The sequence below is a fragment of the Didymosphaeria variabile genome, assembly GCF_027946475.1.
Source record: "Didymosphaeria variabile strain IMI 356815 chromosome Unknown scaffold_5, whole genome shotgun sequence".
NCBI lineage: Eukaryota > Fungi > Ascomycota > Dothideomycetes > Pleosporales > Didymosphaeriaceae > Didymosphaeria > Didymosphaeria variabile.
Window position 1 is genome coordinate 1,706,368 of NW_026611624.1, and position 27,526 is coordinate 1,733,893.

The 27,526-nt window shown below is 52.4% G+C and overlaps 9 protein-coding genes across 9 annotated transcripts; 6 read left to right on the top strand and 3 right to left on the bottom strand.

The window, feature by feature from the left end:
- Window positions 1-2,046: 2,046 nt before the first annotated feature.
- Window positions 2,047-3,912, top strand: N0V89_007038 (uncharacterized protein; the record flags this gene model as incomplete). Its single annotated transcript, XM_056215804.1, has 3 exons — window positions 2,047-2,054; window positions 2,214-2,341; window positions 2,399-3,912. The coding sequence occupies 3 exons, from the start codon at window positions 2,047-2,049 to the stop codon at window positions 3,910-3,912; spliced, it is 1,650 nt and encodes a 549-aa protein (XP_056070051.1).
- Window positions 3,913-4,318: 406 nt separating this feature from the next.
- Window positions 4,319-6,321, bottom strand: YOX1 (Homeobox protein yox1; the record flags this gene model as incomplete). The annotated part of the gene is made up of 3 exons (XM_056215805.1): window positions 4,319-5,827; window positions 5,941-6,016; window positions 6,158-6,321. 3 exons carry the CDS (start codon window positions 6,319-6,321, stop codon window positions 4,319-4,321), a joined length of 1,749 nt encoding a protein of 582 aa, XP_056070052.1.
- Window positions 6,322-9,019: 2,698 nt separating this feature from the next.
- Window positions 9,020-10,208, top strand: N0V89_007040 (uncharacterized protein; the record flags this gene model as incomplete). The annotated part of the gene is made up of 4 exons (XM_056215806.1): window positions 9,020-9,127; window positions 9,190-9,781; window positions 9,923-10,132; window positions 10,186-10,208. The coding sequence occupies 4 exons, from the start codon at window positions 9,020-9,022 to the stop codon at window positions 10,206-10,208; spliced, it is 933 nt and encodes a 310-aa protein (XP_056070053.1).
- Window positions 10,209-11,592: 1,384 nt separating this feature from the next.
- N0V89_007041 (uncharacterized protein) lies at window positions 11,593-11,922 on the top strand (the record flags this gene model as incomplete). The annotated part of the gene is made up of 1 exon (XM_056215807.1): window positions 11,593-11,922. The coding sequence occupies one exon, from the start codon at window positions 11,593-11,595 to the stop codon at window positions 11,920-11,922; it is 330 nt and encodes a 109-aa protein (XP_056070054.1).
- Window positions 11,923-12,568: 646 nt separating this feature from the next.
- On the top strand, window positions 12,569-13,451 carry N0V89_007042 (uncharacterized protein; the record flags this gene model as incomplete). The annotated part of the gene is made up of 2 exons (XM_056215808.1): window positions 12,569-12,691; window positions 12,822-13,451. The coding sequence occupies 2 exons, from the start codon at window positions 12,569-12,571 to the stop codon at window positions 13,449-13,451; spliced, it is 753 nt and encodes a 250-aa protein (XP_056070055.1).
- A 213-nt stretch (window positions 13,452-13,664) lies between these two features.
- On the bottom strand, window positions 13,665-16,024 carry TRP3 (anthranilate synthase / indole-3-glycerol phosphate synthase; the record flags this gene model as incomplete). The annotated part of the gene is made up of 2 exons (XM_056215809.1): window positions 13,665-15,654; window positions 15,702-16,024. 2 exons carry the CDS (start codon window positions 16,022-16,024, stop codon window positions 13,665-13,667), a joined length of 2,313 nt encoding a protein of 770 aa, XP_056070056.1.
- A 347-nt stretch (window positions 16,025-16,371) lies between these two features.
- On the top strand, window positions 16,372-22,054 carry N0V89_007044 (uncharacterized protein; the record flags this gene model as incomplete). The annotated part of the gene is made up of 3 exons (XM_056215810.1): window positions 16,372-16,436; window positions 16,487-17,441; window positions 17,771-22,054. 3 exons carry the CDS (start codon window positions 16,372-16,374, stop codon window positions 22,052-22,054), a joined length of 5,304 nt encoding a protein of 1,767 aa, XP_056070057.1.
- A 689-nt stretch (window positions 22,055-22,743) lies between these two features.
- N0V89_007045 (uncharacterized protein) lies at window positions 22,744-24,474 on the bottom strand (the record flags this gene model as incomplete). Its single annotated transcript, XM_056215811.1, has 4 exons — window positions 22,744-23,209; window positions 23,263-23,385; window positions 23,439-23,944; window positions 23,995-24,474. The coding sequence occupies 4 exons, from the start codon at window positions 24,472-24,474 to the stop codon at window positions 22,744-22,746; spliced, it is 1,575 nt and encodes a 524-aa protein (XP_056070058.1).
- Window positions 24,475-25,087: 613 nt separating this feature from the next.
- Window positions 25,088-26,786, top strand: N0V89_007046 (uncharacterized protein; the record flags this gene model as incomplete). Its single annotated transcript, XM_056215812.1, has 2 exons — window positions 25,088-26,272; window positions 26,325-26,786. The coding sequence occupies 2 exons, from the start codon at window positions 25,088-25,090 to the stop codon at window positions 26,784-26,786; spliced, it is 1,647 nt and encodes a 548-aa protein (XP_056070059.1).
- Window positions 26,787-27,526: the final 740 nt, after the last annotated feature.

Consider the following 27,526-nt stretch of genomic DNA (forward strand, 5'->3'; position numbering starts at 1 on the left):
AGCGACAACAACTTTGGGTGTCGTGTTCGCAAGTACTTACAAAAGGACACGGGTAGTTTCAGCCCTATGGAGGCCGGTCCGTGCACGCGGAGGTGGTTGAGCTCCGCCGCGAACGTCTAAGCTTATACGACATCTCCAATGATTAAAAAGCCAAGTTCTTGGTTACGCTGCATTTGTATTCTGAGGTTATATACCTAAAAGTGCCTTTGATGTACTTCACTTCTTCCAAATTCTACCTTCATCTCTACGTACTTGGTTGGGCTTCCATCACTTGCACATGATCGCAAAGGCCGTGTCAGAATCATCAAGAATCGCAGTTCCTTGTTAACTATGTTCGTCTCCAGACGGAACAACATTGATGCTGCATTTCAATCTCAAGGATTCGGCTCCGTTGCGTGCTCCCATGGTACCCACAGTACCACTGTCGAATCGGGAAGTGACAGCCAGCATCTCATTATACCTTAGATTGACTCACACCCATCAGTGCTCTGCTCTTCCATCGCAATAAAACGACCAACTACCGCAGACCATCGCTAGCTGATTTTTTGCCGGAGGGGTGTAACAACACCTTGGTCACGGCGGCGAATACCGAAACCCAATTGGTCGGCCATGTATATGCGACCTCCTGGGTAGCCGACAGACGGCAGTTGTGCTGGACCACGCAATTGTGCGTAAGGATTTTCGGAGGCCGGGAATCTACAATATCTAGCCCTCACTGCGTCAATTTCTTTGATCGTCTAGATCGTTGTCAGTGATACAGGGCTGATACGGTTCTTGGAACCTACGCAAGACCAAAACGGATTTGCCTGTGACCAACCTGATTGGCATGCTCAGCTTCCATCCCGCCGCATGTCATGACCGCATGCCGCGCCTTCGGAAACGGCATTAATGGCATGGACCTCAACCCTATGCAAACCAAAGTGGCGGCGATCTTGAGGACTCTACCTGTAAATCACGTCAAGACCCCCTAAGTTATAAGCCTTACTGCGTGTATCTTATCCTCTTGAGCGGTTTCCGAAACTCTTATCGGCACGAACGCGATTCCTGCGCATTCGCGAACTTCTATGTCAATCACACAGAGTCAGAGCAAGCCTTGGAGGCTTGCGGAAATTCTTGTCGCCAGTCTCACAGAAGGAAGTGGCTTGGCCATTGGGTGAACTGTCCGAAGGATGGGAACTCCTTGCGTTGGTCGAGGATCAAAATACTCAGCTATAGACCCAGATATCAGAGCTGCTCTACAGTACTAGCTCTATATTGAGTGCTGCATTGCTCAGCATGGGATAACACAGGATACTAAAACAGTTGATGAGATACTCGAAGGTGGCGACATCGTAGCCTGCCGTCTTCTCATCAAGTTCCAGGCTCGCCATAATTCAGTCACTAAGCTCAAGTAAATCTTCCTCAGAACATCCCGCCGGATGCCAACTTGGAGGTCTTTCTTTTATATCTTACATTCGTGAGATAGTCATTTTGATTATAGGCGTTGCTTATCGAGAGTATTTCTCATTATTAACCCTATGCAGATGCTGCCATGCAGGCTTCGTTACCGGCCTCGCAGGAACTCTTTGTTCTATTACCTTGTTCAGGTGACTACGCCAAAGCTATCTGCTCCCGAACTCTAACCTCACTTATACGCCTACAACCACCGAAAAGTAATATACTGGCAGTTACTGGCATGAAAGAGCCCCTCATTATCACTATATAATAGCTCGTCCGCTTCGCAGGTTGTCTAGCTTTTCCCTCCATCATTGACCACCTTCCAGTTCAAACTAACGTATCGGCCACGCCAGCTCCGGATAACCGTCAGCAACACAAGCCGGTGACGACGTGCAATGGTGACACTTAAGGGTCTCGTCATTGCGTCGGTCGGCGAGATAAAAGACTCTTCCGGCAAAAGCATCAGCAACGAGCAGTTGAAAAAAATGGGTCGTGAACAATAAGGGGCGCTGGACCTTGGAGGTTGGCAAAGGCATCACGCACTTGATCAGCTCCAAGGATGCATACAAGAGGGACGTCAAAGCAGGTATGTTATAAGTCCTGGTGCCGATGGACCGGTACGTACGACTACGGATTTGGATACCTGGCCCAATGAGAGCATTGCTGTCAAGGCTGGATGGCACTATTGCTTGGAACTAGGTTCCAGCGAACGGTCGTAGCGAGAGCTAAGGTGCAACAGTCCAGAAGGCAAAGGCACTTCGCATATTCGTCGTCAGTTACGATTGGCTCGAAGACTCCCTACAGAAGGGCCGTAAAGTTGCTGAGCGCAAGTACCTCTGGGAAGCAAAGCAAAGTCAGCGAAAGGTCAACAAGCAGCTCAAGCGACTGGCGCCACAAGCAGACGGTAAGCTTGCTCCACTGTCTATGATGATTTATGCTTAAACATGCTGATGACCTGTAGCGAAGAAATTCAACGCAGGATGCGACCTCGCGAGGCAGGATCTCGGTTCTGGTACGTCCCGCAAGCATTCTGGTGGCTTCTTTTCTAGCGCTCTCGATGATCTGAAGAGGAAGAGGGAGGCAAGAGAGGCAGAAGAAATAACAAAGCAAGCCGAGGCCCCGAAGACACTTGGAGATCAAGAGCCCGCAGTGTCTACACCAAAAAAGGAGTCCGTACCTTCCACGCTGCCTTCCAGCCCACGATTCGCATCAGAATCCACTGTGGCCGCTCCCGAGTCTCCCGTCCGACAACAAAGTCAGCCAGAAGATGGTGTCTCCATTGAGGAATTTGAGGTTGCCACTCCTACAAATGCTTCAACATCTACTGCAAACATCGCACCAAAGCCCTCCCTCTTCCCGCCCAGCCTCAATTACATGCCTCCCTCTTTTTCACCCAGAGCATACATACCCGCACCTTCTAAAACGGCTACTGCTGCGACCACTACTGCTGTTCACTCTGCCGAAACAAAATTCGCTAATTCCAAGCTCGAAGACCTATACCACATTTACCTCGACCAAAAGGGCTTCGAATACAAGCTCATCCTCCTACGCTCGAACCCGTACCTCAACAACTTCGCAAGGTACGACTTGCGAATGTATGAGTCGCATACCATTCCGCACGTGTACTGCACGGTGGCTCGATACATACCACCTGCCGGTGCCAAACCAGCAGCACCCCCACCCGCATCCCAAAACATCGGCCAACTAGCCGCGCAGACAGGTGCTCGTCCCATTCAGCCAGGAGAATCACCGTCCCAGACCCTCCATCCCGCAGCCGCCCACCTCCATTCCCTCATCAATACCCCTCTACCTTCTCCATGTGCCCCCTATCGCGCCGCCATAGCACTGCCCAACTCCGACTACCAAACCGCCTTCCGTGCCTTCCGCCACGCCTTCCGCGATCTGACCCTACTCTCTTGGCATGAGCGCCTCGAGGCCGCTCTTCAACGTCTCCGCGCTCAAGCCTTTTGCATCGAGCCGTTCGTATGGCGTCGTCCTGCCGAAGGTCTTCCCATTGGCTTCGAACCACCTTTTCCAATCAAAGAGCAGGCCGATCTGCAGCTGGAGGGGTACAGGCGGAACGCATGGGGTTTGCCGGCGTTGGACGAGCCGCTGGGGACGGCGGGGAGCATTGGGAGTGCATTATTCAGGGAGGCGGAGGAGGTGAGGAGGAAAGAAGAGGAACGAAGGAAGGAGGAGGAGAAGCGCCAATTGCAAGAGAAGTTGAGGGCGAAGAACAGTGGAGTAGTGAAGCGGGCGAACGGCATCAAGTCCCGGTTCGGTGCGGCGACTGGGCTGCAGTACTACGAGCCGCAGCAGAGGCAGGCGGCGGCGTCGAGCAGGGCACCGTTATTCAGTAATGGGGTTGCGAACGGGGTGGGCCGATCAGGTGCTTCGAATCTTGCTTTACCGACACAGAGGTCTGGCAGGGCTATCATCATTGGACTACCGCACTCAGCAGCAGAAGAGGGTTGACAAGCGGTTCGATTATTGAGCGGTAAGGAACACAATGGGTACAAGCAGTGGGCGTTACGATATTGGGCATGGTAGTGATTTGAATCTTGTTAAGGATGGCCATTGCGTGTCAACCAGAACACGCAATACACGCCTAGCACCACTGATATTGTGTCGATCTCGGTTTGAGAGCCTACGACAGGGCTTAACAACTAAATCCATATCGAGATTGGCAGAATTAGACATTTGCTATTGACCAGCATATATCATATCCACCACGCTACCAGTCAATTACCAACACCTGTCGAGCGCCATACTAGCAGCTTGAAACGCCAAACCCACCCATTTCCCGCTCCAAATGCATGCAGAAGGAGAGAAACAAAAGAAAGATCGTCGTGAAACATCGTATCTAATAGCAAATAGACTCTCATCTCCATTGGCCCTGGCTCAACTTGAGCAAGCCCTCCACACAACCCGCCTCTTCAGCGGAGCTCACAGTAGTTCTCGCACTCGCGCTACCGCCCATGAAATCCCTCAGCTCATCGTCTTGTTCTGGATCTGAGTATTTTCTACCACCCTTCTTAGGTATCGATTTCTCGAGCATGGTGCCCAGGCTATTGCTCTGGCTCATAATCTCTGTGTTCTCACCGAGGATCTGGCGCGTGCGTTGCACGGCGGGCGACTCGTACGCTTTCCGCGACCGCTGCTGCGACTTGGGCACGTCTGGGATCCAGTTCTCCTTGTCAGACTCAGTCTGGGGAAGGTCGTCGGAGTCACTGCTGCTAGAGCCCTTGGACTGGAGACGTCCGTTGATCGTGGACGCGCGTTGCATTGGGCCGCGCGACTTCTTGACGCCGTGTTGGGGCGACATCTTTGCGGAGTGATGCCGCGATATCACAGGGGTGTTCTGGCGCGCCTGGTTCTGCTGCAGTATCCGCCTGTTTGCGCGGAGGAGGCCGATGGCATCGGCCGCACTGCCGCTTCCTTCTTGTTCCGCGCGTGTTGTCAGGCTTGTGTTGTAGCGTGTATCCGGATCGCACCAGAATTCCCACGCACGCGAGTCTCGGCTGCGGCCAATTGTGGATGTTCGTGGCATTTTGGGGCTGCGCTCCTCGCCACGTGCGGCCGCGGCCAGTCGCTCGTTTAATCCTGCAGCACTGTAGCTTCTTCGGAGACCTGCTGCTGCACGGGCGAATGGCGCTCCATTCGCCCTAGGATGCGGTGGGGAAGGTGTCTTGTCGAGGTCGGTGACTACGCGTGCCGTACCATCTTCGTTCGTCGAAATGCGCACGAAGGAATGTGCACGCTTCATTGTTCGTGTTGTGGTAGAGGGTGTAGTCGCGGTCGCGTTCGTAGTTGCGGACTGTGCGGGATGAGGGAATGTTATTGTTTCTGGCGCATAGTCATCGGCTGAGCGCATGAACGACGCGCTGCGGCGGTTCGAGATCCAGTGGGTGCGCGACTGCGACGCGCCTTGCGAAGATGGCGCACTCTGCTGCGAACTGCTAAGTTCCGTAGGCGTAGTGTCGACTGTGTGAGGATCGGTAGACGGAATGACGCTCGAGTCCGCTGTGGCCTGCAACTCTGCCTTCTCCGGCTCGGGGCTGTCTGCTATGGCTTCTTCTGACACTGCTCTTACGGATTTCTTCGCCTCCCCAACTTCCTCGAGAGGACGCGTTTGTGCGACTGCCTGCGCGGGTTTGGCGGGCTCGGTGGCAGTGACCTCAGCGATAACGATAGGCTCCGCAATTTCGCCGTGCGGGGTTGCATCGTACGCGCGCTCACGCTCCGGGGGCGCGTCGTCGTGCGCATTCGCCTCGTCTTCGATGGGCGGGTCCGACATGGTGGAGGATGAGGACATCAGCGAGGGCGTGGAAGAATGGTCGAGGGGTCGCGCACGGCGGCGGTCGTTCTGTCGTTTGTTCTGAAACCAAATCTAAGGCAGCGTTGGCGTCAGCCCATTCGCTCGATCCATGGATGACACGCAACCATGTGACGTGGGGATCACCGCACCTGCACCTCTTTCTCACCTAACGCGACTTTGCTCACAATCTCGATGCGAGCAGCTTTGTCGGGCTTGGGGTTCTTCTGATATTCGGCCTTCAATACTTCCTCGTCCTCTTTGCTGTACGTGCGGTCAGCTGCAGTTGATGGACCGAGAACGCAATGTGTGGGGTTAGTAAGCACGGATCACCGCGTCGGAAAGGCGCGTCCAGCATGAACACGTTCAGACGAATAGAGGTTATTAATGATAATGGCAACACACCTTGTTCTTCTGCGTTTCTGGCGAGCGAGAGGTTTGTTGTCCACGTCCGGAGGTAACGAATTGGCAACGGTGTTGGGTGAATGATTGAGGAACGCGATCTCTCCATCGTGGCTGCGCCTGCTTGATGCAGGAGACGATGAAGGCAAAGGCGATGAATCTGGCATTGTGTTGGAGTTGACCGGGAGTGGTCAACGCGTAGAAACGAGCAAATCAATGAGGTTGCAGATTCGAGTTCATGGAAGAAATAATGGAAGCGCGAGCGCAACTGGATTGTGGCAGGGAATGTTGTGAGGCGCGTCGGTTCACGGTTCACGCCAGAAGATCCACATACGCGGCGCACGAGCTTCGGAGCAGATGTCTTGCATCGAGCCTTGGAATAACCGTGCGCTTGCCCTGTTCGAGCGTCTGTTACATCCCATGTCTGTGCACTGTGGAAGAATTGTGCAACTTATGAATTGCTCTGGACGCGTCGTGGTCGTCGACGCGAGCAGGTATGCTTGCAGCAATGTTCCACGACCTCACATCTGTTGCACGCGTCCTTGTCTCACACTCCATCAAGCTAATGCTCACAGTCTTCGCAGTTCTGCCTACGCGTGAACCATCAGGAGTCTCGAGCATATCAAGCAGCGTAGTAAGCATCCACGTTCGCGTTATGCATGATGAGGTTTGCATACAATACTTTCCTGCTGATTGAGCGGCAATTATCGACCCGAGCACAGGCAAAAGACAAGTCAGTCATGTCGATCTGGCTCTCTGCAGCCTCAGTGTCGATAGTGGTTTCAGTAGGCAATCGTTGAGGCAACATCGTGAAGGCGACAAACGCGACGCGTGCTCACGTGCGTGTCCTAGTGCACGTGCAGGTGAGGTCCTTCTTGGTAAGCGCGCTTTGGCCAACACTTGAAAACACGGGCCCAACCCTAGGCGTCTTATAATCCTTGGATAGCCTTCTCGCCATCTCTTCTGTTGACCGTTGCATCTCATTTGCGCCTTCGACGTCCTGTGGTTCCCTCCTCCGAAAGAAGGCAACCGGTCCTAGGCAGCGACTACGACGTAGGCGGATAGCCGCGCCCTTGGCCATCAGCAACTACCGAGCAGCAGTGGAGCTGAGCGGTTTTTGCGCATCGCAACAGAACTCGCAGGTGCGCGTCAAAAACACCCTGCTCCACTGCCATGTAGTCAGGTGCTTTGGACGTCGCTTACGACGGCTCAGTCTGCTTTTGTCTTCTATGCAGCTGCTCCACTGTCACCGGTTCTGGGTGATCGTGTCAAGGCAGAAGTCTGCTAATCGAAGAGCTGGACTTTTCTTCCCATATACTGATTTCGTCCGCGCCAATCATTTCCGCCCTCCGAGTTGGCCTGCCTGGAGCCTTGATCGGCCTTCTAGTCTGCGCTAAGTATGAGTAAGATCACCTAGCTCAGTTGGCAGTGTCGAAGTCGCAACAATGCGGGGAGACGCGTGAGCTGCGTCCGATCCCAGAGTTCGGAATTATCGTTCGACTTTGTCAATCACGGCGAGTCATATCATCATCACCGACGGGATGTCGAGGTTCGTTGAGACTCACAAATGCGAACTGAACCCCTGAGCCTTTCACCGGATATCGGCCCCCACTCCTTCGTTCGGACACCTCTTCAGGAATGCCCACTCTGATGGATGGGAAAAGAGGTGATTTCGGACGTGCAGACCATGCATGAGGTTTCTCTCCTAGCCCTACTATGCCCAAAATTGATACTCGCCACCGGGCCATTGCTAGGCACTTGCTGCTCACCAGCCTCTGGGCTCTGCATGGCAACTCTCCGAACACCAGCACCTAGTCAACGTGCGGTGTAATATAAGCCCTGTGAACTAGTGGTATGCTTGCCATGCCAGGGCTGAAACGTCGAATCCAAATATGCCGACTGCGTCCCGTTTCCCGTCTCCCACGCGGCCGAGGACGCCATCTTTTGCTTCAGTAGGGCGTCTAGCCTTCTAATTGGGCTGGCCCCTTGTCCAAGCAAAATGGAATCGTCAGTGCTAAGAATCCCGCAGCATGGTCCGCTCCCAAAAACAGTCCACTGGCTGGCATGGGGTACGCTTGGTGCGACAATGTGACCACGATGTATATCATAGTTATAGCAGTTCTAGGCATCACTCTAGCTCTCATATCTACCGGCTCGATCGGTCTTGGTTTCGCACTGCGAAGTGACGGGCGCGAAGTAGGGGAGAAAAGGCGATTGCAGCCCAAACGAGGGCGCAAATAACACTACGACATCGAGCGGAGATGAAATGGTACCCATCAGAAAGAGGCGTTAATGCAGGCAGCTGCAGGGTCGCAGAAGACCTTTTGCGAGCCGAGACGTTCTACTCACCGAATCTTGCAAATTCTTCCCAACCTTATGAGAGCAACGCGACCGCTGCTTCCCGCGCAAACCGCCCCATCTGTTCCTCTATTGGATCTCTATTTCGACTAGGGCGTTGATCACAGTTGCTTCATTGGAGTACCCACACAGTCCTTGTTCATCCTTCGGAGTGCTCCGCTCGAATACATTGATTCCCTCCATCTCTGGACCAATCTTTTAGGAGATTGTTCCAAGTTGCCTTCACTGACCGTGCTATGTCCACCACCTCTCCGTTCGAGAGACTGACGGTGAGTCACGTACACCGACCCTTCTGGTGACACCTGCAGACATCCGCCATTGCGCACGTAGCAACGTTTGTCATTCACCTAAGTTCAGATGCTGTAACAACATTCAGGGGCTATAAGACACTGGCGTTCCAGGTGTGTTGTAAACTCCCAATATCCAAACTCACGAAATCGTTTTCCAAATTTCCTATTACAACGGTCAACTATCCTCAGGTGTCTCTTCCGCTAGGTTGAATCAAGAATGTCAGTCATGCGCATAGCCGTAGCCGGCACTTGCGGGTTGGCCTTGATCATAGCTCGCCAGATCCATGATTCGACAAGTCACCAACTCATCATCCTATCAAGAAGTGTAAGTTTTTATCCTACTCTCACCTACCCCCTATTTCTTGAATGAACCTGATATCGCCAAAGCCGCAGCCAGGTCTCCAGTCTCAAGGATACCAATGTCAAGTCGTCGATTACAACGATCCGTCTTCGATCCAGCATTCTTTGATGGGTGTTGACACAACGATATCCACCGTCACAGGCAATGCTCAGTTGCGACTGATCGAAGCCGCCGTGGCATGTCGCGTACGCCGCTTCGTTCCAGCGGAGTTCGAGGGTCAGCCTAGCCTTAGGACCCAAAATGGTCTCCTAGATCGTGGGCGAGCCGCTGCCCTGGCTCTGTTACAGCACTACCGTGGCTACATCCAATCAGGCGTATTTGTTTGTGGTATCTTTTATGAACGATTCTCGGTCAACGGAATGGTGTCCCTTCGCATCGGTGTGAACACTGGTTATGGAAACGAAGGAGACTACATTGCTGATCCGAGAAACATGACAGCTGTGGCGCCAGTATATGACTCCAGCCAGAATCTGTCGGTTGTGTGCCTGACATCCGTGTACGACGTCGCGCGATTCGTTGTCAGGTCCTTGGACATGCAGTCTTGGCCTCAAGAGATGACCATGTGCGGAGAGAGGATAACGGTGCAGACTCTGATCGAGACTATACAGTCATGTAGAGGTGAGTCACCCTTATCCAAAGGCGATGCCAAAGGCTTGCGCAGGCGCGCTCGCGTAAGATACACATCAAAGTCCGACGATGAACTAGCTCCAACCTGTTACTATAATTTTATACCCTTCACAGAATACTCACAGCTCACAGGGCGTCAGTTCTATCCCATCGAGTGGCAGAACCCTGCGAACCTGCAATACCAGATGACTATGGCACAAATGGCTGGCGATACTGCCAAACAGCGGAAACTCGCCACGCTTATCGAGACCTCCGAGAATCGGTACCAATTCACGTCCCCTGCGTATCTAAACTCACTGTTTCCGGACATTGTACCAATGAGCTTTCGTAACTGGTTCACAAGTACGTTCGAGTCTGAGTCACCCTTGCAAGGAGCGCAGACTAACATGCTCCAGACAACTGGGCCTCTGTGCCTTAAAAACGCCATGTTCCGGCTGCACGGGGAAGGTTATCCAACTCACCGGTCAATACTGCCATGCGGATTGACAGGAGCTCTGTGACGATAGACGACCTCCATCTTCACGCCGTTGCAGCTCTCAGCACCCTTAAGTCACGTGCAAGGGCAAGGCAGAATTGCCGTGCGTTTCTGCATTTGCGCTCGCATAACTCATCTCGTCGTAAGGTGGTGTCGTTGGTTTTCTAAGCATCGGGCGTGGGACACATTCGCTCAGCATGGGCCGTAGATCTCCATTCACACAACTTCAGCTTCATTGCTATAACACTACTTCTATTACCCTTCAAGCCCTTCTAGTTGCATTGTCTTGTTCTTCATGGTTTAGAGGGGGCGGAGCGCCGGCACCCATAATAGTTGCGGCCTGCCTTTCAGCTCGACAACAAGGGTGTTTGTTCGGACCGAAAGAAGACACAAACAAGGTGCCAGACTTAATGCCCGCCCTACACTTTGCCGGCTGATAAGTAGATCGTCCGTACATGACTGTGTAGTCCGTTTCCAGCCCTTGTTGTGACATGTTGACGATTATGATTTCGAGACTATCAACATAGCAGTCACCTTACAAGCGGCCTACCGAGGTCGACACTCTGCAACACGCGGACATGACAACCAATCTCCACATTGCGGACGAAATGTAAAGCATCTTGTGGACAAGTATCAAATCCAAGTTGTGGCCCCATCATTCCATCCACCAATTGTTCCATAGTATTCTCTAAGACACTGACATGAACCTGCCGTCAGCCCTGCAGCGATCAGCACTACTCGCACTCGCGTATACTGCACAGTCAGGTTCATGATCGAAGTTACGCAGTTGCATCGATCATGTAAGCAGAGCAAGCGACGGTGAATGCTCTCCACGTGCCCTCACTGCGCTCGGTTAATCCATGCGGATAAAGCTGAAGTTACATGCGGCTCAACGCCCAACATTTGAACCTTCCCAAAACGCCCGAAACATCCACCACTCAGCATGCGATGTTTGGGGCAAATGACGCAAACGCGAACGTGCCACTTCGTGGGGCGTGCAATAAGGGACGAAATCTTTGCTCAGGGCCGAGCAGATTCCCATTATCACAGGTTGACGTCACGCTGCCCCACCATGCGCGCAAGCTCCATATAAGGGAGGGCAGCTTCACACAGAGACTTTTTCTTTCCTATATTACAATAACATTAACACGTACTCTACGAGCTTCAATCGATTTCACAAAATAAGACACTTTCCTTTGAAACACCAAGTAAGCCTTCTATCTTGTCGCGTTGTGCTTTGCGAAGTAACAGTTTCCCCGCACGCGACACACCATAGCTCCCAACAAGCTCAATTAATTGATACATGTCCAGTCAACAACACAACACAATGGCCTCCAAGCAAGAGATCATCGATGAGCGCAAGGCCAACCTCCCCCTCCCTGAGCAGCCCCCTACCGCCTCCGACTTCAACTCTGCCGATGAGCGCACCGTCAACGTCGGCTCTGGCGCCCAGGCATCTGACCTCTCACACTCTGGCCTCGGTGGCGACACCCTGCGCGAACCCTCGACGACCGATGCCGTCGGCAGCACCGGCCGCCAGGCCAAGGACGGCCTCAGCGGTATTCCTAACGATGCTGTGACCCGTGACGCGAAGGACAAGGCGGGCCTTGAGCAGACAACCGGAAAGGACTACGGAACTCCAAGCTCGGCGAAGTAGATGGAAGTGGCTCCGGTGTTTTCGCATGAGGGCGTTTGGGTTCGTGTATGATTACTCGAGTGCATGGCATGATCGAAGCGAAAGCTTACGAATAGCTTCCGGATATCACGTACAATGATATGAATGACGAATAACTACCAACACTATATCGTTTCGAAATGTATGTAATGTGTGAGATGCATTGGGTGATAATCTTCAATGATGTCTAAATCCTCTGGCGCTGGGGTTTCGTCTCATGCTATCACAGCTCTAAGTGCTTGATGCTACAACATATCACTGTCTTTGTACAGCTGCTTAACATTGTGTGCGGACCTGCATCCCTCACCCGTAATGCCCTCCTTTCTTTCAACAACATTACTGACAACCCGAGCACTTTGAATGTCAGTCTAGTGATGTCTCACGAACGAGATACCGCGCATACAACTTCACATCGTTCAAGAATCATGCAAGAAGCGCCCAGTTAGACGCCATATCTGCAGCAATCCGGCACGCCATCCGAGATAAAGAGACCGATCGCATGCTCAGGTCATGATCGACAGGGTCCCCCGAACACATCGCTGTATGAATGGTGGGTTTGTGGTGGAGTATCGATGGGTGCTACAATTGACGTCATGGCGATGCAACGAAAGTTTGGCTCGATGACATGATGAGCTCACCGAAGCTACGGAATTATAAGCTTGAGCTGCAGCTCCCAGCGACCTGCAAGCATACTGGAACACAGGAATTGAACTTCACCAAAACCTTCAAGAAATTCAAAAGATCGTTCGAGGTTACAACCATATATAAAACCAATTGAAAGAGATAATCAAATATGTCTTCTTCAGCAGGTACAAAGGCAAGTCGAAGACGCTATATCACCTCGTTACCATCATCACCCAATCCAACTAACACACATGCAGGTCACCGACCCCAAAGCCACCCTGAACGAGCCCACTGGCCTTGTCACTTCCGACTCCCTCGCTGCCGAATCTCTCAAGAACGACGGCCAATTCGCCGCAAACAACCCTCATGCTGCCGCTTCAAAGCAGCCCTCAGCCTCTACAACCTCAAACACAACTGACACCTCGGGCGCCACCAAGCTCCCTCCCGCCCCCGACGCCGAGGCCCGCGACGCTCAGGAAGGGTGGCAGGAAACCTCCCAGCTCAATGCCGCCAAAGGCCTAGGTAAAGAAGCCGGCGTAGGCCCTACATACAACGTAGGTGGCACATCTGGCGCCGCCAGCGGCCGATCAGACAACTTCAACCCTGGAGGTGACGCCGCGCCGACTGGTGGGTATGCTGGTGCGAGTGAGCAGGCGCGCAGTGCGGGGGAGTTGAGGCCGCATGGTGCGAATATTACCGAGGATCCGAAACTGTCTGGTAAATCTACTTTTGGTGAAATCGGTACCAACCAGGATCCAAGCAGGGCGGCGGAGTTGGAATTCGCGAAGAGGGATGCTCTGCCTGGTGGGGCAACGGGGGGTGGGAAGGATTTGAGCAGTCAAACTGGGGATAGCAAGTTTAGTGGGTTGAGTGATGAGAGGGTGTAAGGATGTGCGAGAGAAGTGAGACGAGGTTCTATGACATGTAATGGTCTTAAATGATTTGTTAGATATTATAATGTTTAAAAACATGCTTGGAGTTGAACTGTTAACCTTTTTGGGGCATGGTAGGTGGCCAGTTCGACGTAGTACGTGATTGAGGGTTGCTGAGGTGTGTTCAAGAGTCTTGATTCATGTGTGAATGCTTTGAGCGTTGTCTACCTAAGAGCGCTTTGCCGCTCTAACAAATGCCTTAATTTTTTCGAGACTCTGCTGACCGTCCACTTCGACTCCACTGCTCACATCGACAGCCTGGATACGATCAGTATATTCCCCTAGGCCCGCCAGTGCCTTTTGCACGTTATCAGGATTGAGGCCACCGGCGAATATGATCTTGATAGTGTCGTCTTTAGCAAGAGCCTCCTTAACCTCAGATAAGTCAAGCTGCTGTCCGGTGCCTCCGGATCCCGCATCAAGGAGCGGAAGTGCATGGTATCCTCTCAAACCGATGCCGATGTCCTTCGGACCGAAGGCTTTGATGACGGGCACGGGTATGAGTTTCGCCCACTCGATGGGCTCTTGTCCGTGGAGTTGTACGATGTCTAGGTTCAGCAGCTGTTGTTGTTCGAGGACGTACTCTAGAGGCTGGTTCCGGAATACGCCTACGATTAGAGCCCGTGAGGGATAGGAGATGTGGTTCGAAGCTGCATGCTCGAAGAAGTCTGATGCTGATTGAGATATTGTCTCGGCGGCTTTGGTAGCATATGGTTTCCGGGATATGTGAACTGCTTCGGATATTGCTAGCGCTACCTCTGTTGACACGGTGCGCTTGGTTCCTTGAGCCAAGATCATTCCTATCAGATCAGCACCTGCCTCGATGGCTGCTTTAGCTGCCTCCACGCTGCGAGTGCCGCATATCTTAACTAGAGGAGCGGACGATGCTGTTGGCTTCTTTAGGGTGCTACCACCAAGTAGGTGAGCGATGAAGTCGGCAGTATCAGACGCCCGCATGAGAGCTTCGCCGACTAGAACGGCACCTACTCCGTTCTGCGCATACGGCTCGACATCCTGTGGACCAGTAATACCGCTCAAAGCGCACACGACGGTCTCTGTGGGTACCAAATGCATCAGACTGCTGGTAGTTTCCATATTAACCTCGAAATTAACGAGGTTGCGGTTGTTCACTCCAATGACTTTGGAACCAAGGTTGACAGCGATCTTCATCTCCTCTACATTGTTGACCTCCACCAGAGGCTCCATACCGAGCGAACGCGAGTATTCATAGAGTCTCTTCAGAAGGAGTTCGTCCAGCATCTTGACGATAAGCAAGACCGTATCGGCGCCAGCAAGTCGGGCTTCGAGGATCTGATACTCGTCGAAGATGAACTCTTTTCGCAGAACGGCCGGCCTGTTGGGCATTCCTTCGAGGCTTTGTCGCACTGCTTTGAGATCATCGATGCTGCCCTTGAACCATTCCGGCTCGGTCAAGACGGAAATAGTGCTCGCGCCAGCTTTTGCATATGTCCGAGCTTGAGCAGGGGCGCATGCGGACAGCGAAATTATGCCTTTCGAAGGAGATGCGCGCTTGATCTCAGCCATTAGTGAAAGACGGTAGGGCGAGCTTCGCAGCCGTTCCGGGAAATTGATCTGGGGCGGAGCTAGATTGAGATCGTACGCGGCTTGTAGATCAATTGGTCGCTGTGAAGGGATCTTCTTCTGCTCGGCCACGGCAGCCCTTCGGTGATCGTAGATCTTCTCTAGGATGGAGGTGTGCTTATCTTTTGGAGCTCTATTAGACGATGCTCCATTGGCAACAGCACCAATCGCTTGAGCATGCGCCTCTTTACCCAATCTCTCATTTTCCGCCCAGGTGCCACCTTGCATGCGAAGAAAGTTTCTAAACATCTGTCGACCCTCCTCCGTGAGGATGCTTTCTGGATGGAACTGCACGCCTTCGAGCACATATTCCTTGTGCCGTACACCCATTATCACTCCTCTGCCGCCTTCAGGGCTCTTGATCCAAGAAGTGACCTCAAGGCACTCGGGCACGGTCTGGTGTGTGCCTGCTAGGGAGTGGTATCGCGTGACGGGGACGTCCTGGGAGACGTTGGCGTATAGACCCTTTCCATCGTGTACGAGCGGAGAGGTTTTGCCGTGGAGGATCTCGCCGGTAACGTCGACCTTGCCGCCGAGGCTGTATATGATGCATTGTCTGCCGCAGTCAGTTCCTGGCACTCTGAGGACGCACGCCTTACTCACTCGCCCATACAAACGCCCATTACGGGGATCTTGCCTCCGAAATGACCTATGGCGGCGTTGCTAACACCAGCATCCTTCTCGGGGTGGCCGGGACCAGGGCTGACGACGAGCTGGGTGGGGTTCTTTGCGATGAGCTCGTCAAGGGTGATCTCGTCATTCCGAAAGACAGTTACGGTCGCGCCTTCCAAAGCCAGATACTGGTAGACATTCCAGGTGAAGGAGTCGTAGTTGTCGATCAGAACCACGTTATTTGCGGTGGGAATTGGCGGCGAGGCCTCAGGATGGTGGGGCGAGTGATCTATGACTGGCAGCGCGGCAGGCATGGTGGGCGGTCCAGCGGTTGTGAATTGGGATCGAGGCCGAACGTCTGATTATGAGCAGACGGCGGGGGTCAAGAGGGCCAGGTATCCGGCGGAGTGAGTCACTCCGCGCTGCTCTATTGCACCTTGGTAGTTCATCGGAGCTTTGTTTCTGGCCCGCCGGCGATCCCAAAATTGCGGCGGTCCTGCAGATTGGGTCTGTGCGCAACGCGCTCCAGAAAGCTTGAGCTTGCCTGCGAACTTTCGCGACAACGCCGATGCGCCCACGACAAACGCAGGCAATACCTCCACCTGCGACATTAATGGACTCTGGCTGAGCGCCTTTTTACTACGCGCACTCTAGCGCCGCCATGGCACCCATTCAGCATTCCAACTTGGACCTCGCGAAGTGCTTCAAAGGCGAGCAGCAGCTCATGTGTGTTTACTCAAAGCATTCCCATTCAATGACACGACTAATTGGCCTAGCACCTGGGAGATCGCTTACAATGCCCTCTGTAACCCCGATACTGCCGCTAAAAGCCAGCCGCTGCGCGACTTCCTGACCTCCGACGAGAACGTCACCATCCTCAGCAGCCCATGGGCCCCGTTTCCTAAGCCCTCGCCGCAGGAAAAGAGCAAATTCGAGTCCGCAACCGCCCCGATCAGCGTCACGCCTGCCCAGGATGAACACTACAACCTAAATGAGATTAAGGAGGACAGTCTGTGGTTATCGAAAGAGGTTCAAATATCAGAATATGCGGCATTGCGCCTGGCTGTGCAGGAATGGCAAACCAGGCCAACCGTGCAGCTGCTGAGTGGATTGACAGAGGAGGAGGTGCTGAGCGTAAAGGAAGCTGCCGGCTTGACCACCCTGGGCGCCTCCACCTACGTCCCGACCATGTCCATTCTCAAGGCCCCGGCAACCCTTGAGGAGCAGACTGCCTCGCAGTTCAACTCGCCTGATCAGCGGAAATTGAGGCTTATCGGCATTTATTTTTCCACTTGCACTTCCATCTTGAGGGTCAGCCAGCTGCTTCTGGCATGGGGGGCCGCACGAGACCTGCGCTCCGCAAAGCCCACATACCCCTCTGACTACCGCGTTTGCGACGACCGTTTCGAGCAGCTCGGCCAAGCTATAGCTGACAAACAGAATGCAAAAGCGGGTACACCTTCCGATGCGCCTGCCCTGGACCGGTGCATCGATGCTCTCAAACAGAGAATCGAAGCGCTGAACGAGGGCTGCACTTGGGATCTTCCCGACTCAATACAGGATGATGTCGATACGCAATGGATATTGGGGCAGACCACTCAGGTTGTCCACATACTGCACCTCACTCTGTTCCACGCGGACACCAACACGAAGGACCTTACTTCCGGCTCCAGCGTCGAACTGTGGTTTGGTACACTGACTGGCGTGGGTTTCTTCAAGGATTTTCCCATTGTAAGCTTGCTCAGACATCGTTGCAGATCTTGAAACTGATTCCCTTTCAGATGCGCGAAGGACAAGGGCCTTTGATTTCGTTGATCCAGACTCTCACATCCATGGTTTCCGTGGCAATTCTACGACCCCAACAAATCTTCGATGATCTCGATTCTGGAAGGTCTAATGAGTGGAATGCAGCTTCCTATGTTTTAGATGGTGGCTTGCTTGAGCGGCTTACGACTAGCCTTTGGGGTTTCATGCAGCTAGGGCCGAGTCCAGCGCTTCCCGCAGCTTTTGCTTGGGCCTCCATTGTATGGCGACTTACATTCCACGCTCGAAATGTCGAGGAGGCTCGGGACCGTCAACTGGAGTCCGCTGCCCCTGGCTCCAGGATGTCTCTTCCAGCACCTTCTCAGCTTGAAGAGGCGATGCTTCACATGACGCGATTTGACTCAAGTGAGACACCGTTGTTTACACAGTTGGGTGCACTATGCGTAGAACAAGAGGTTCTCTCCTTCATGTCTGCCCTTCTCCAGATTGGCATGACCGAATTTGGATCCGCTGTTGACCAGGTATCCCTCGACAAATTCCGGTTGCTCTACATCCAGGTCATTCGTGCAGCTCTGTTCGCGGATGCCATAGACTTCAGTCACGATGGGCTTGTTGACTTAGTCCATCAGATTCTGGTAGGCGAGAGGACTGCCCACAACTGGTCTGCACTCGACGCGCCTCGTCACGTCGATGATCCCGTGGTGGCATTCGTCCGCGAGGATCGCGCTGTACTTCGGGTCAAATTGCTTGACTCGGCTCAGCATTACTACCCGTTTCAAGTGGAGCCTTTGCTTCTTTTCTCAAGTGCATTGATCAGGGGAGAGGGCCCTAAAGAAAGTGGAGAACCCACGGCGTACGATGACCTCATTCAAATGCGCTCAGTGACACAGCGATTGCCGGCTGGCTTCGTTGACTATCGTTTGGAACAAGAGGAGACCAATGAAAATCGCGTTGCACTGGCGGTAGATCTACCGCAGTTTACCAAATCGAGCCCGTCGAGCTTCTCCACGCAACGGCGTCCACTGGCTCCAAATTCTGCTCCGCAACTCGAGGCCTTCATGATCATCGACGAGAACACACCGGGGGTCATTCTAGATGACACTGCCCAACCTTATGTTGCTCGATGGCTGTTTCCTCACTCAGCTTTGGAATACTTCTACCACCTTTTATCGACGTATGCCGTAGGAAGCACCAAGGTCGTGTACGCAACACAAGAACCTGCGTCAGCTGCCGAAGCTGCACGGATCATTGAACTATTCGCCGACATCATGCACTCGTCGCTACAAGCTTCCAGAGCCCGAGGAGACGGTAACACTTGTCCTGTTGACGTGCTGACAGCCTTAAGTATTGGAACCGAATACAGTCCGGACACTGTCAGCATTGTGCTGTCTATCTTCGAGGAGCAATTACTTCGGCAGTACCAAGAGCCATCTAATGAAGTCTCGCTCCATCTTCTGGTTTCATGCACGCACTTCGTCCAAGCACTGATTGCAGTTGCCCCCAACAGGGTCTGGCCGTGGTTGGCGAGGAGCCGACTTCTACAGAGTGACGGAACCGGTGGCAGCCTAGCGAGCATCTTGATCGGCACCGAAATGGTCCTTGGTAGCTACAAATTCCTCATGGGCTGCATAAATATCTTCCAAGCGTTGGTCGTCGATGCAGTGGGGCGCTCCGTCTCACGCAAATCGTCCTCCTCGAACAAGGTCTTGACACGCTTCAACGCCTCAGCCGCCTCTGAAAGCGGTACTTCAGAGAAGTCTATGACCACCACACTCCTTACATTTGGTAAAATGCTTGCGAGTATCTACGAAACTTCGCTGAGTTGGAAGTATAACTCTCCCAAAGACCGATTGCACATCAACATTGGCATATGTGAAGCATTCTCATATATCCTCAAGATAGCGTACAGTGTTGATGATGCACCCGAGTTAGGGCGGAAGTTAACCAATATCATCGCACCCACTGCCAGCTATATCACAGAACTATATCTCACAAAGTCTAGGAATGACCTTCCAACAAATCCCATATTATCCTCTCTGTTATCCGGAACAGATCTCCTCAAAAACACTACTTTGACGAGTGGGGCAGCCTTGTCCAAGCGCCAGACTCAATCAACACTTCTATTCTCAGAGATCCTCGTACGTGTTGCGATCTTGCTCGAAAGACCTTGGACACATCTCGAACAGCAACTATTCAAGGCTACTCCACTTCTGGCACGACTTTATGTCACCAGTGAGGTGTGGAAGTCTCCAGTTGTTACGTTGCTCGAGATCCTGGTTCACGGCGCAGTCCGCGTTGTGGAAGACCAACCACAAGATGACAAGGAGACACCGCTCAAGCAAGAGCCCAACGAGCCTCCATCGCTCCTTGGCCACCTTGGTCCAAAAACCGCAAAGAATTTCATGCTTGTCCTATCTCAGCTGGATGGACCGTTGAAAATAGTTGACATACAGAAGAATGTTTGGAATTTGCTCACTGCCGTAGTGACGTGCAAACAACGGTGGTTCGCGTTGTATCTGCTCACTGGCACTACACCACGAGAGATGGTAAAGAGTAAATCGAAGACTAGCTCCCAAGCACCCACAAGCAAATCCTTGCTATCGCGAGCCTTCGACTCACTTTCGCATCTCGATCTCAATCGCCAGAATCCACCCTGGAGTTTATGGACAGCCATGCTGCAGTTTATTACCTCGGCGCAGAATCATTGGTCATGGGCTATGGGAGATCTTCGGGAAAGGAAGGAGTTCATCCAGCAGATTATCGCATTTCTAAAGTGGATATCAAACCAACCTCCGCCGAAAGCAGAGGAAGCCATTGAGAATCGTTCTTTGGAGAATGAATTCGCCTCCCTGGCTGCCGAGATCCTGGCCATGCATCTGCACGCCGCGCGGCAATCAGGCGATAACGCATCAGTCAAAGATATATTTGGCGCGCTGGCTTACTACGATGAAGAGGCCTTGAAGCTGCCCCCATACAATGTTGCCCTACACGCGAATCTTCAGAAAAATGTCGAAAAGAAATTTCCTGGAGTCAGGCTTGCCAACTTTAAGCGTACAACTTTGCAGCCCTCGACCTACGGACCTAGCTTTTTCTATGATATCGACATCGCATCATCACTGCTTGATTTCGACGGCAAGTGGTTAGGACCTAAATTTGGTCAAGGATTCAAAGCTGAGGTTGAGCGAGCCAACAGAAATCTCAGCCTTGTCGACTCCCACGTCAAGCTTCTAAGCAGTTGGAGATTGCTTTCCCTAGAGCTCGGTCACTTCGCCGCGAAAGACCCGCGCATCACCACTTGCTTGATCCAGGTGACCAATCAATGCATGAAGGCAAATGCAGACTCTAGTCTTCCTGAAGCTCTCTTTGGACAGCTGATGGTCTTGCGAGCCGATCTTGCCTTCGCATTACTCAAGAGACTTGTCGAAGATAAAGTGAGGTCTGAAGAGGCGCGGCAGCTGCTGGGTACGGTTTGGGCGGCCGTTCGGGCGGCTACAGCCGATTTTGATGATATCTTTTCTAGCGAAGAGGTGGATTACTACCGCACGCTACTCCGGATATTGTACCTTACGCTTCACTTCTACCTCATTGAACCGTCCGATAAGGTCGACCCCAGAGAAGAATCTTTCCGCTCAAGCTTCCGCGGCACTATCGTGCAGCCCAAAAGCAAAGACGAGGCTCCCATCAACATTTCTCTCGAACTCCTGGAAATCCTGTCCGACACCGTTGCCAAAGGCTTCCGCAGCCTCGCAACCCAACTTCACAACGACCCCTCTTCCGTCTCCCCCTCCGACTTTGCCCTCCTTACTGCCCTCCTCCAACGCATTATCGCCATCCCTGAAATGGCCACCTCCTACTCCCAAATCACACTCCTCTTCGCCAACAGCAACACCGTACGCTACGCCTCCTCTCTTTTCTCCTGGTCCGACCGCCTCACCCTCGACACCCCGTCGAACGGCACCACCCCCGACCCCATCTACGGTGAACTTTCCCTCCTCTTCATCCTCTCCCTCTCTTCCGTCCGCGGCCTCGCCGAATCCATGGCCGTCGAAGGTATCCTCTCGCAACTCAACAACGCAAATCTGATGAACTACTTCCGCCGCCCCGGCGGCATGGGGCCTTTCGACGCTCCCGTGCGCATGCATTCCATCTGGACGAAGGGCATCCTCCCGCTGTGTCTCAATCTCTTGCTCTCCGTGGGCGCGCCTATCGCCGCGGAGGTTAGCAGCTTCTTGAATGCGTTCCCGGAGCAGTTGCAGCGCAGTTCGAATGCGCTGAATAGCAGGTACGTGGGGAAGATTACGTTGAACTTGGCGAGTGAGACACATAGTCTTGCTCTTATCAGCAGCATCATAGATGGCGTTAAGGCTGCGGGCGTTAGAGAGGGGGTTCAACCGGGTGATGTGAGCCCGCTGGATTGGGACAAGGAGAATATGAAAGAAGACATTGAGGGATGGATGGGAAGAATGGGCGCCTTAAGGGAGAGGGTTGTCGGCGATGGAACGCAGGTCTATGAAGATAAGGTGGTGGCTGAGATTGAGGCTGCGGGTTTGTGTTTGGGACTAGGGAAGGGTGGGTCGTAGTGTGACCATATTGCATTGAGGTGCTGGGAGGTTCTGACGGGTAGTTTGCGATGTGACGTGGCGTAACATGGTAATTTAGCTTTGTCTAATTATGATCAGGTTCCGGTTTGAAAGCATATCCGCATGTGATGCAGAGTGTGGACGGAGAGAGGTGGATGAACGACCGCAAAGTGTTGTGGCTGTTGTCTATGTATTGTCCAAAGCGAACCCCAAAAGATTCCAATTTGAAGGTTGATAAACATGTATTTGGTACTCAGCTTTGTTGCTCCTAAGTAGTATAGAGTCACTCCAGCCATAACCGCCTAGTAGCCGCTGTCACTATCCATATCAAAATAAAAGGATATGCAAATGCAAGGACGCCTATCTTACATAAACCAGAATCATCTCATTTGCCTGCAAAATAAAACGCCGGCTGTTGTTAGGGAGGATAAGAAGACTGTTAGACGTTTGTAGTCTAAATAGACAAGGCGTTAGTTAGTAGGGCGAAAAGTGTACGCTACGCGGGGTGCAGCAGGATAATGCAAATAATGCAAATTCTGATTCTATGCGTAAACCTGGCAGCAAACTAAATCAAGCGATCATAAAGACTGCAAAATGCCTATCTTGGTCTTTGAATGGAGGGGGTATCATATATCTTATGTAGCTACCTATCTAAGAGCACGAAGCCTTTTAACAAAGAAGCGCGCGTATCATTGCAGCCCGCTCACAGCCTCGGCAGTGTCCCTGGTTGTCAACTCCCTCTCTAGCTCCTCTTTCTCCTCGATGGTCAATTCACTCTTCGCCTTCCCTATCTTCACTCCTACGAACATGATCAATAGTCCAGCTCCGGCGAGGGCGATCGACATCTGGAAAGCGACTTTATAGCTCTCTTTCTTTCCACGATTTGCTGTTTGCGTGACTGCTAGATCCGCGAAGCCTAGGAAGAAAGATATGCCAACGAAGAGGATCGAGTTGATGAAGGCGCCCGCGAGGCCTTGGCGAGCCTTTGGCATTGAGGTTGTAATAAAGATGTTGGAGACATTGTATGTAACATCGATGCCCAGTGTAGCGCAAATCATGGCCGGGAAGATGTATTGCCAGTAGTTCGGATTGTCGGGCAGGATAGCGAAGAGGAGGACGGAGATGACGTAGGATGTGCCACTTATCAGGAGAAGTCTTATGACAAGTCAGTCCTATTCACTCGAATCTGATGATGAGAGGGAGCTTACATTCTACCGGGCAGCAAGTGCAGGACAAAGCCACCAACAGTCGCAAGGATAAGCCCACCGATGCACATGGGAGCGAACCAAGCGCTGGTTAAGAGTGGACTAGCGTGCAAGACTTCTTCAATGCTGAACGATGTTAGCTGACTGTTTTTGCGGAGATTCATGCGTTGTCCACTTACTAAAAGCTGGCGTAGAACAGAAAGATACCAAAGACACCATATTCGAGGAACAGCGCTACTGTAAGCGCCTTCATACCTTTGACGTGGAACATATCCCCCGGTAACAAAGGTTGTTCCACGACCCAGCCCTCAAGATACACAAAAGCGCCCACGAATATCCATCCTAATACGAAGGTGACCGAGATATAAGGTGTTGCCCAGCCATCTGGTGCGTGTGAACCATCAGTGATCGCGAATACGAGGAGGACGAGTCCGGGCACGATAGTGCATGTCCCCCACCAGTCCATCTTTGGGGTGATCTTATGATAGTCCATAGTGCCGCGCGGAATGCAGAGGAATGAAGAAGCGGCAACTATGCTCAGCATGATAGTGCCGAAGTAAAAATACCATTTCCAGGTCAACATCTGTGCCGCGAGACCAGCAAAGAATATTCCGGCAAAGAAGCCGACTGGGGCGAATGCTCCGTACAGGCTGAACACGAGATTCTTCCGTGGCCCTGGTCGGTACTGCAGCTGCGTTAGAATGTTGGTCGGGGTGCGCGGGGTGATGAACTTACTATACTTCCAAGAAGCATAATCCCAGAAGGCATGAATGCCGCTGGTCCGAATCCCTGCAATGCTCTACAAAAGATGAGCATGATGTAGTTCGGGCTGAATCCCGCGATCAACGACCAAACCGCGAACCAAGCCAGGCCGACAGTGAAAACAGCATGACCACCGAAGATGTCCGCAAGGCGTCCTGCCGGCAGTAGGAAAGCGCCTGTGACTAGCGAGAATACGCTCGCTGGCCATGTCTCTGCCTGTGACGGGATGTGAAGGGCTTCGGATAATGATGGAAGCAGGACATTGAATCCAGAGACGAAATATTCGACAACGAACATGGATCCCAAGAGAGAAAAGCAGAACCCCAATTCAACCCATATCGTTCTGAATGCTGGTGGTCGTTCACGTCCTAATCTTTCGAGTTCGGCGGGTGTGTATGCGCCCGTTGGGGGTGGTGTTGATCGAGCGGTCTCTACCTCTTTCAAAGATGTCATGGCGAATATTGATGTCGACTGGCTGACTTTGAGGACGGAGAATTTTGGATCGAAAGCTAATAAATCAATATGACGAAATCTCACATGAGAGCTTGCTCTTGTTACTTCTACACTTCAGTTCCTCCGAATCTCTTTTGAGGTCCAGCATCGGGCTCCGTGTAGCCCGCTGAGCACCACATGGCTGAGGAATCCCAAAGATTTTTCAGCAGAAGGCGTGTTTCTGTGACGTCCACCACATTGCGGATAGAAGTGGACCAGACACCTAACGATGAGGCTTGGCTGCCTCTTCCAGATTAGCGCGGCACAGCTTCGAAAGGCGCGATGAAAGGCTCGCATCAAAGAAGCAAGAAGCGTTGCTTATGTAATTAGCTCAAAACGACGTGAATGGCTGATGTCGCCATACTTTCGCCTGGGGCCCACTATGCCATTAGTACGCCTGCCGAACAGCCAAGACCGAGTTTTCGCATTTGCCCTCCCGACATTCTAGTCATGCCTGAGTACACCGGCCGTTGAGCACCTTGTATATCACTCTGCCATCCGCAGACCTGTAGGCGCTACTAGCGAATAGCCGCTTTGAGAGAAAAGTCGACATACCCCGCATGATTCTTGCCCAATGCTACCCCCCAACCTCACACTACCTACGAAAGCCTGCCACAACTGCAGGAAGCGCCGCTGGAAATGCGATCGGTCCTTGCCGGTTTGCCACAAATGCCTGTCTTCCGGTTCCGAGTGTCTAGGCTATGGCAAGCTGTTCGTGTGGAACCAAGGCGTGGCCAGCCGCGGCAAGATGATGGGAAAGACATATGAAGAGAAGAATAAGTCCACAAAGGGAATTGTGTCTGTCCAACACCCAATCACGTCAGAAAATGATAAAGCTTATTTCTCGCTTGAGTCGCAAAGGCAGGAAGAGCTGCCAGTAAACATTGAGGTTGAGGAAGTTCCTAGACAGGAGCCCGAGGCGACGGTACACACCGCCCTCGTTGACCCCCTTTACCAAGACCTAAACCCGAATTCTCGGTACTACCTCTATCATTTCGTCACACAAATATGCATGGATTTGGTCATATACGATGGTGGACCTGGCCACAATCCATTCCGCGATCTTGTCCCTGCGACTATCGCCTACCCTACGCTACTCCACATCATCTTGGCAGGCTCCGCTCAACACGTTTTCAATATATCACAAGATCCCATTACTCCTTCAACATACCAACCAGACAAAAGACCATGTCTGGTGCAATATTACCAATCCGTTAGTAGGTTCGGCGGACCGATGAAGACATCATTCGCGGACGCTCTGCTCGCAAAGCAGCAAGCCCTTTCCCTTATGGCAAAGTCCGTGTCATCACTCACTCCAGCCAACGCGGATATCATCTTAGCCACTATACTAATGTTTATCAACTATGATTTGATCGAATCAGGTCGGGACAAGTGGAGGATCCACGTTGAAGGTGCCCGGAAAATAATCGAGCGGCTTGACACTCCTCCCTACCTGCAGCAGCCGATGAGCAAGCTACGACTGGCTGTATTAACGGATTTCCTTGTCTTTTTTGTAATAGGCTCTACGTTCACCTTTTCCACCGCGCGGCTGCTGATACCTGAAACCATCGACCTGGATCCTATTTTGCAATACGCGGAGACGAATAATTATCTCTCCATGCCAGGTCCGTTGCTGCGCATTATGGTAGAGTCTTTTAAGCTGGAAGATACGCGCAAGCGCACCTCGGATGACATCGCCGTCCATGTTCAGGATCAACTAGGTATCCTACTGAAGGCTGCTCTTGACTTTGACCCCGCGGTAAAGATATTCTTTTCACTAGTATCGGTCGAGCCATGCTGACTGGCACTAGATCTGGGCATACAGTTTCGAACCCGCGTCACCCTTCGAAGATCTTGATCATCGAATGCACATAGCCGCAGCGCATCGTGCTGCTGTTTGCATTTACCTTGCTCGCGCATTGCCATATACCAATCCACTTATCGACCCCGCCAGCGGCTTCGCGCTTGTCAGTCTTACTGGGCTTGCCGATGAGATCATGCAGCATGTCTCTTTCTTCAAGCCTGGTGATACACTCTACAAGTCGATAAGCTGGCCTCTGTTTCTCGCCGGCGCTGAATGCGAAGGCCTCACTCGTCGCAAGTGGATCATGGACAAGCTGGACGAATTCTACAATCTGCTCTATTGGGGATATGTCCACACGGCAAAGAAGACACTGGAGCTAATATGGAGTTGCAAGGACAAATATGGTGCTACTAGTACTTGTTGGATCAGCGACATCGAAGAGTTAGGGTACGAGATCTTAATTGCCTGAAGTGGTCAACGCAGATTCGGAATGGGACGAGAATTGTGGGCAGCGGTTGCCTGCTCATATGGACAATCAGCACCCGTTCCGAAAAGAATACATTGAGGGTATGCTTGGGTCAGAGATGCCCTTACCCGTATTTGGCGTGATACCCGCTGCAGCAGATGCAAATACGCACAAGTTCTGTGCAGACGCTTGCAAGCCAGACTTGCACGGTGTGTATGGGACGGATAGGTAAGTTTTCTGCATTCGAATTCCGTATGAAATGAGGCTGAACGGATTCAGTTGCACGCAGACCAGATCCAGTGACAGCCCTGGACCGCTCCTGGTCACGTGACAGCTCACGCGCGGTTCCGGTGTTTCAGCTTTCACCCTTGATTTGCAATGCGTTATCGACAAGGCCAGCGCGTCTACTATTATCTTATCGGTTGGATCTTCCCCACGTCTGTCAATTGAACTGGGAGTCCCTTTCCATCCATTTACAGCAGCAACCTGGTCGCACGTCACAAGGTTGCACGTTAAGGGGTTCACCTTTTGAAAAGCAGAGTTGTGGAGCTGAAAGCCCGGTTACAGGATAGTTCTGGGCGACTGCTGGACCTTTGGTCGCCAACGAACCACTTTTTGCAGCTGACGACTGAAACATGTCAATCGGATGCCTCAGGGCTGAGAGGTTTCACGAGTGGGCACAGCGCACGCGCAAGCTCCACTAGCTGTTTGGCAAAATCTGGTCTTCAATAGCATGCCAACAG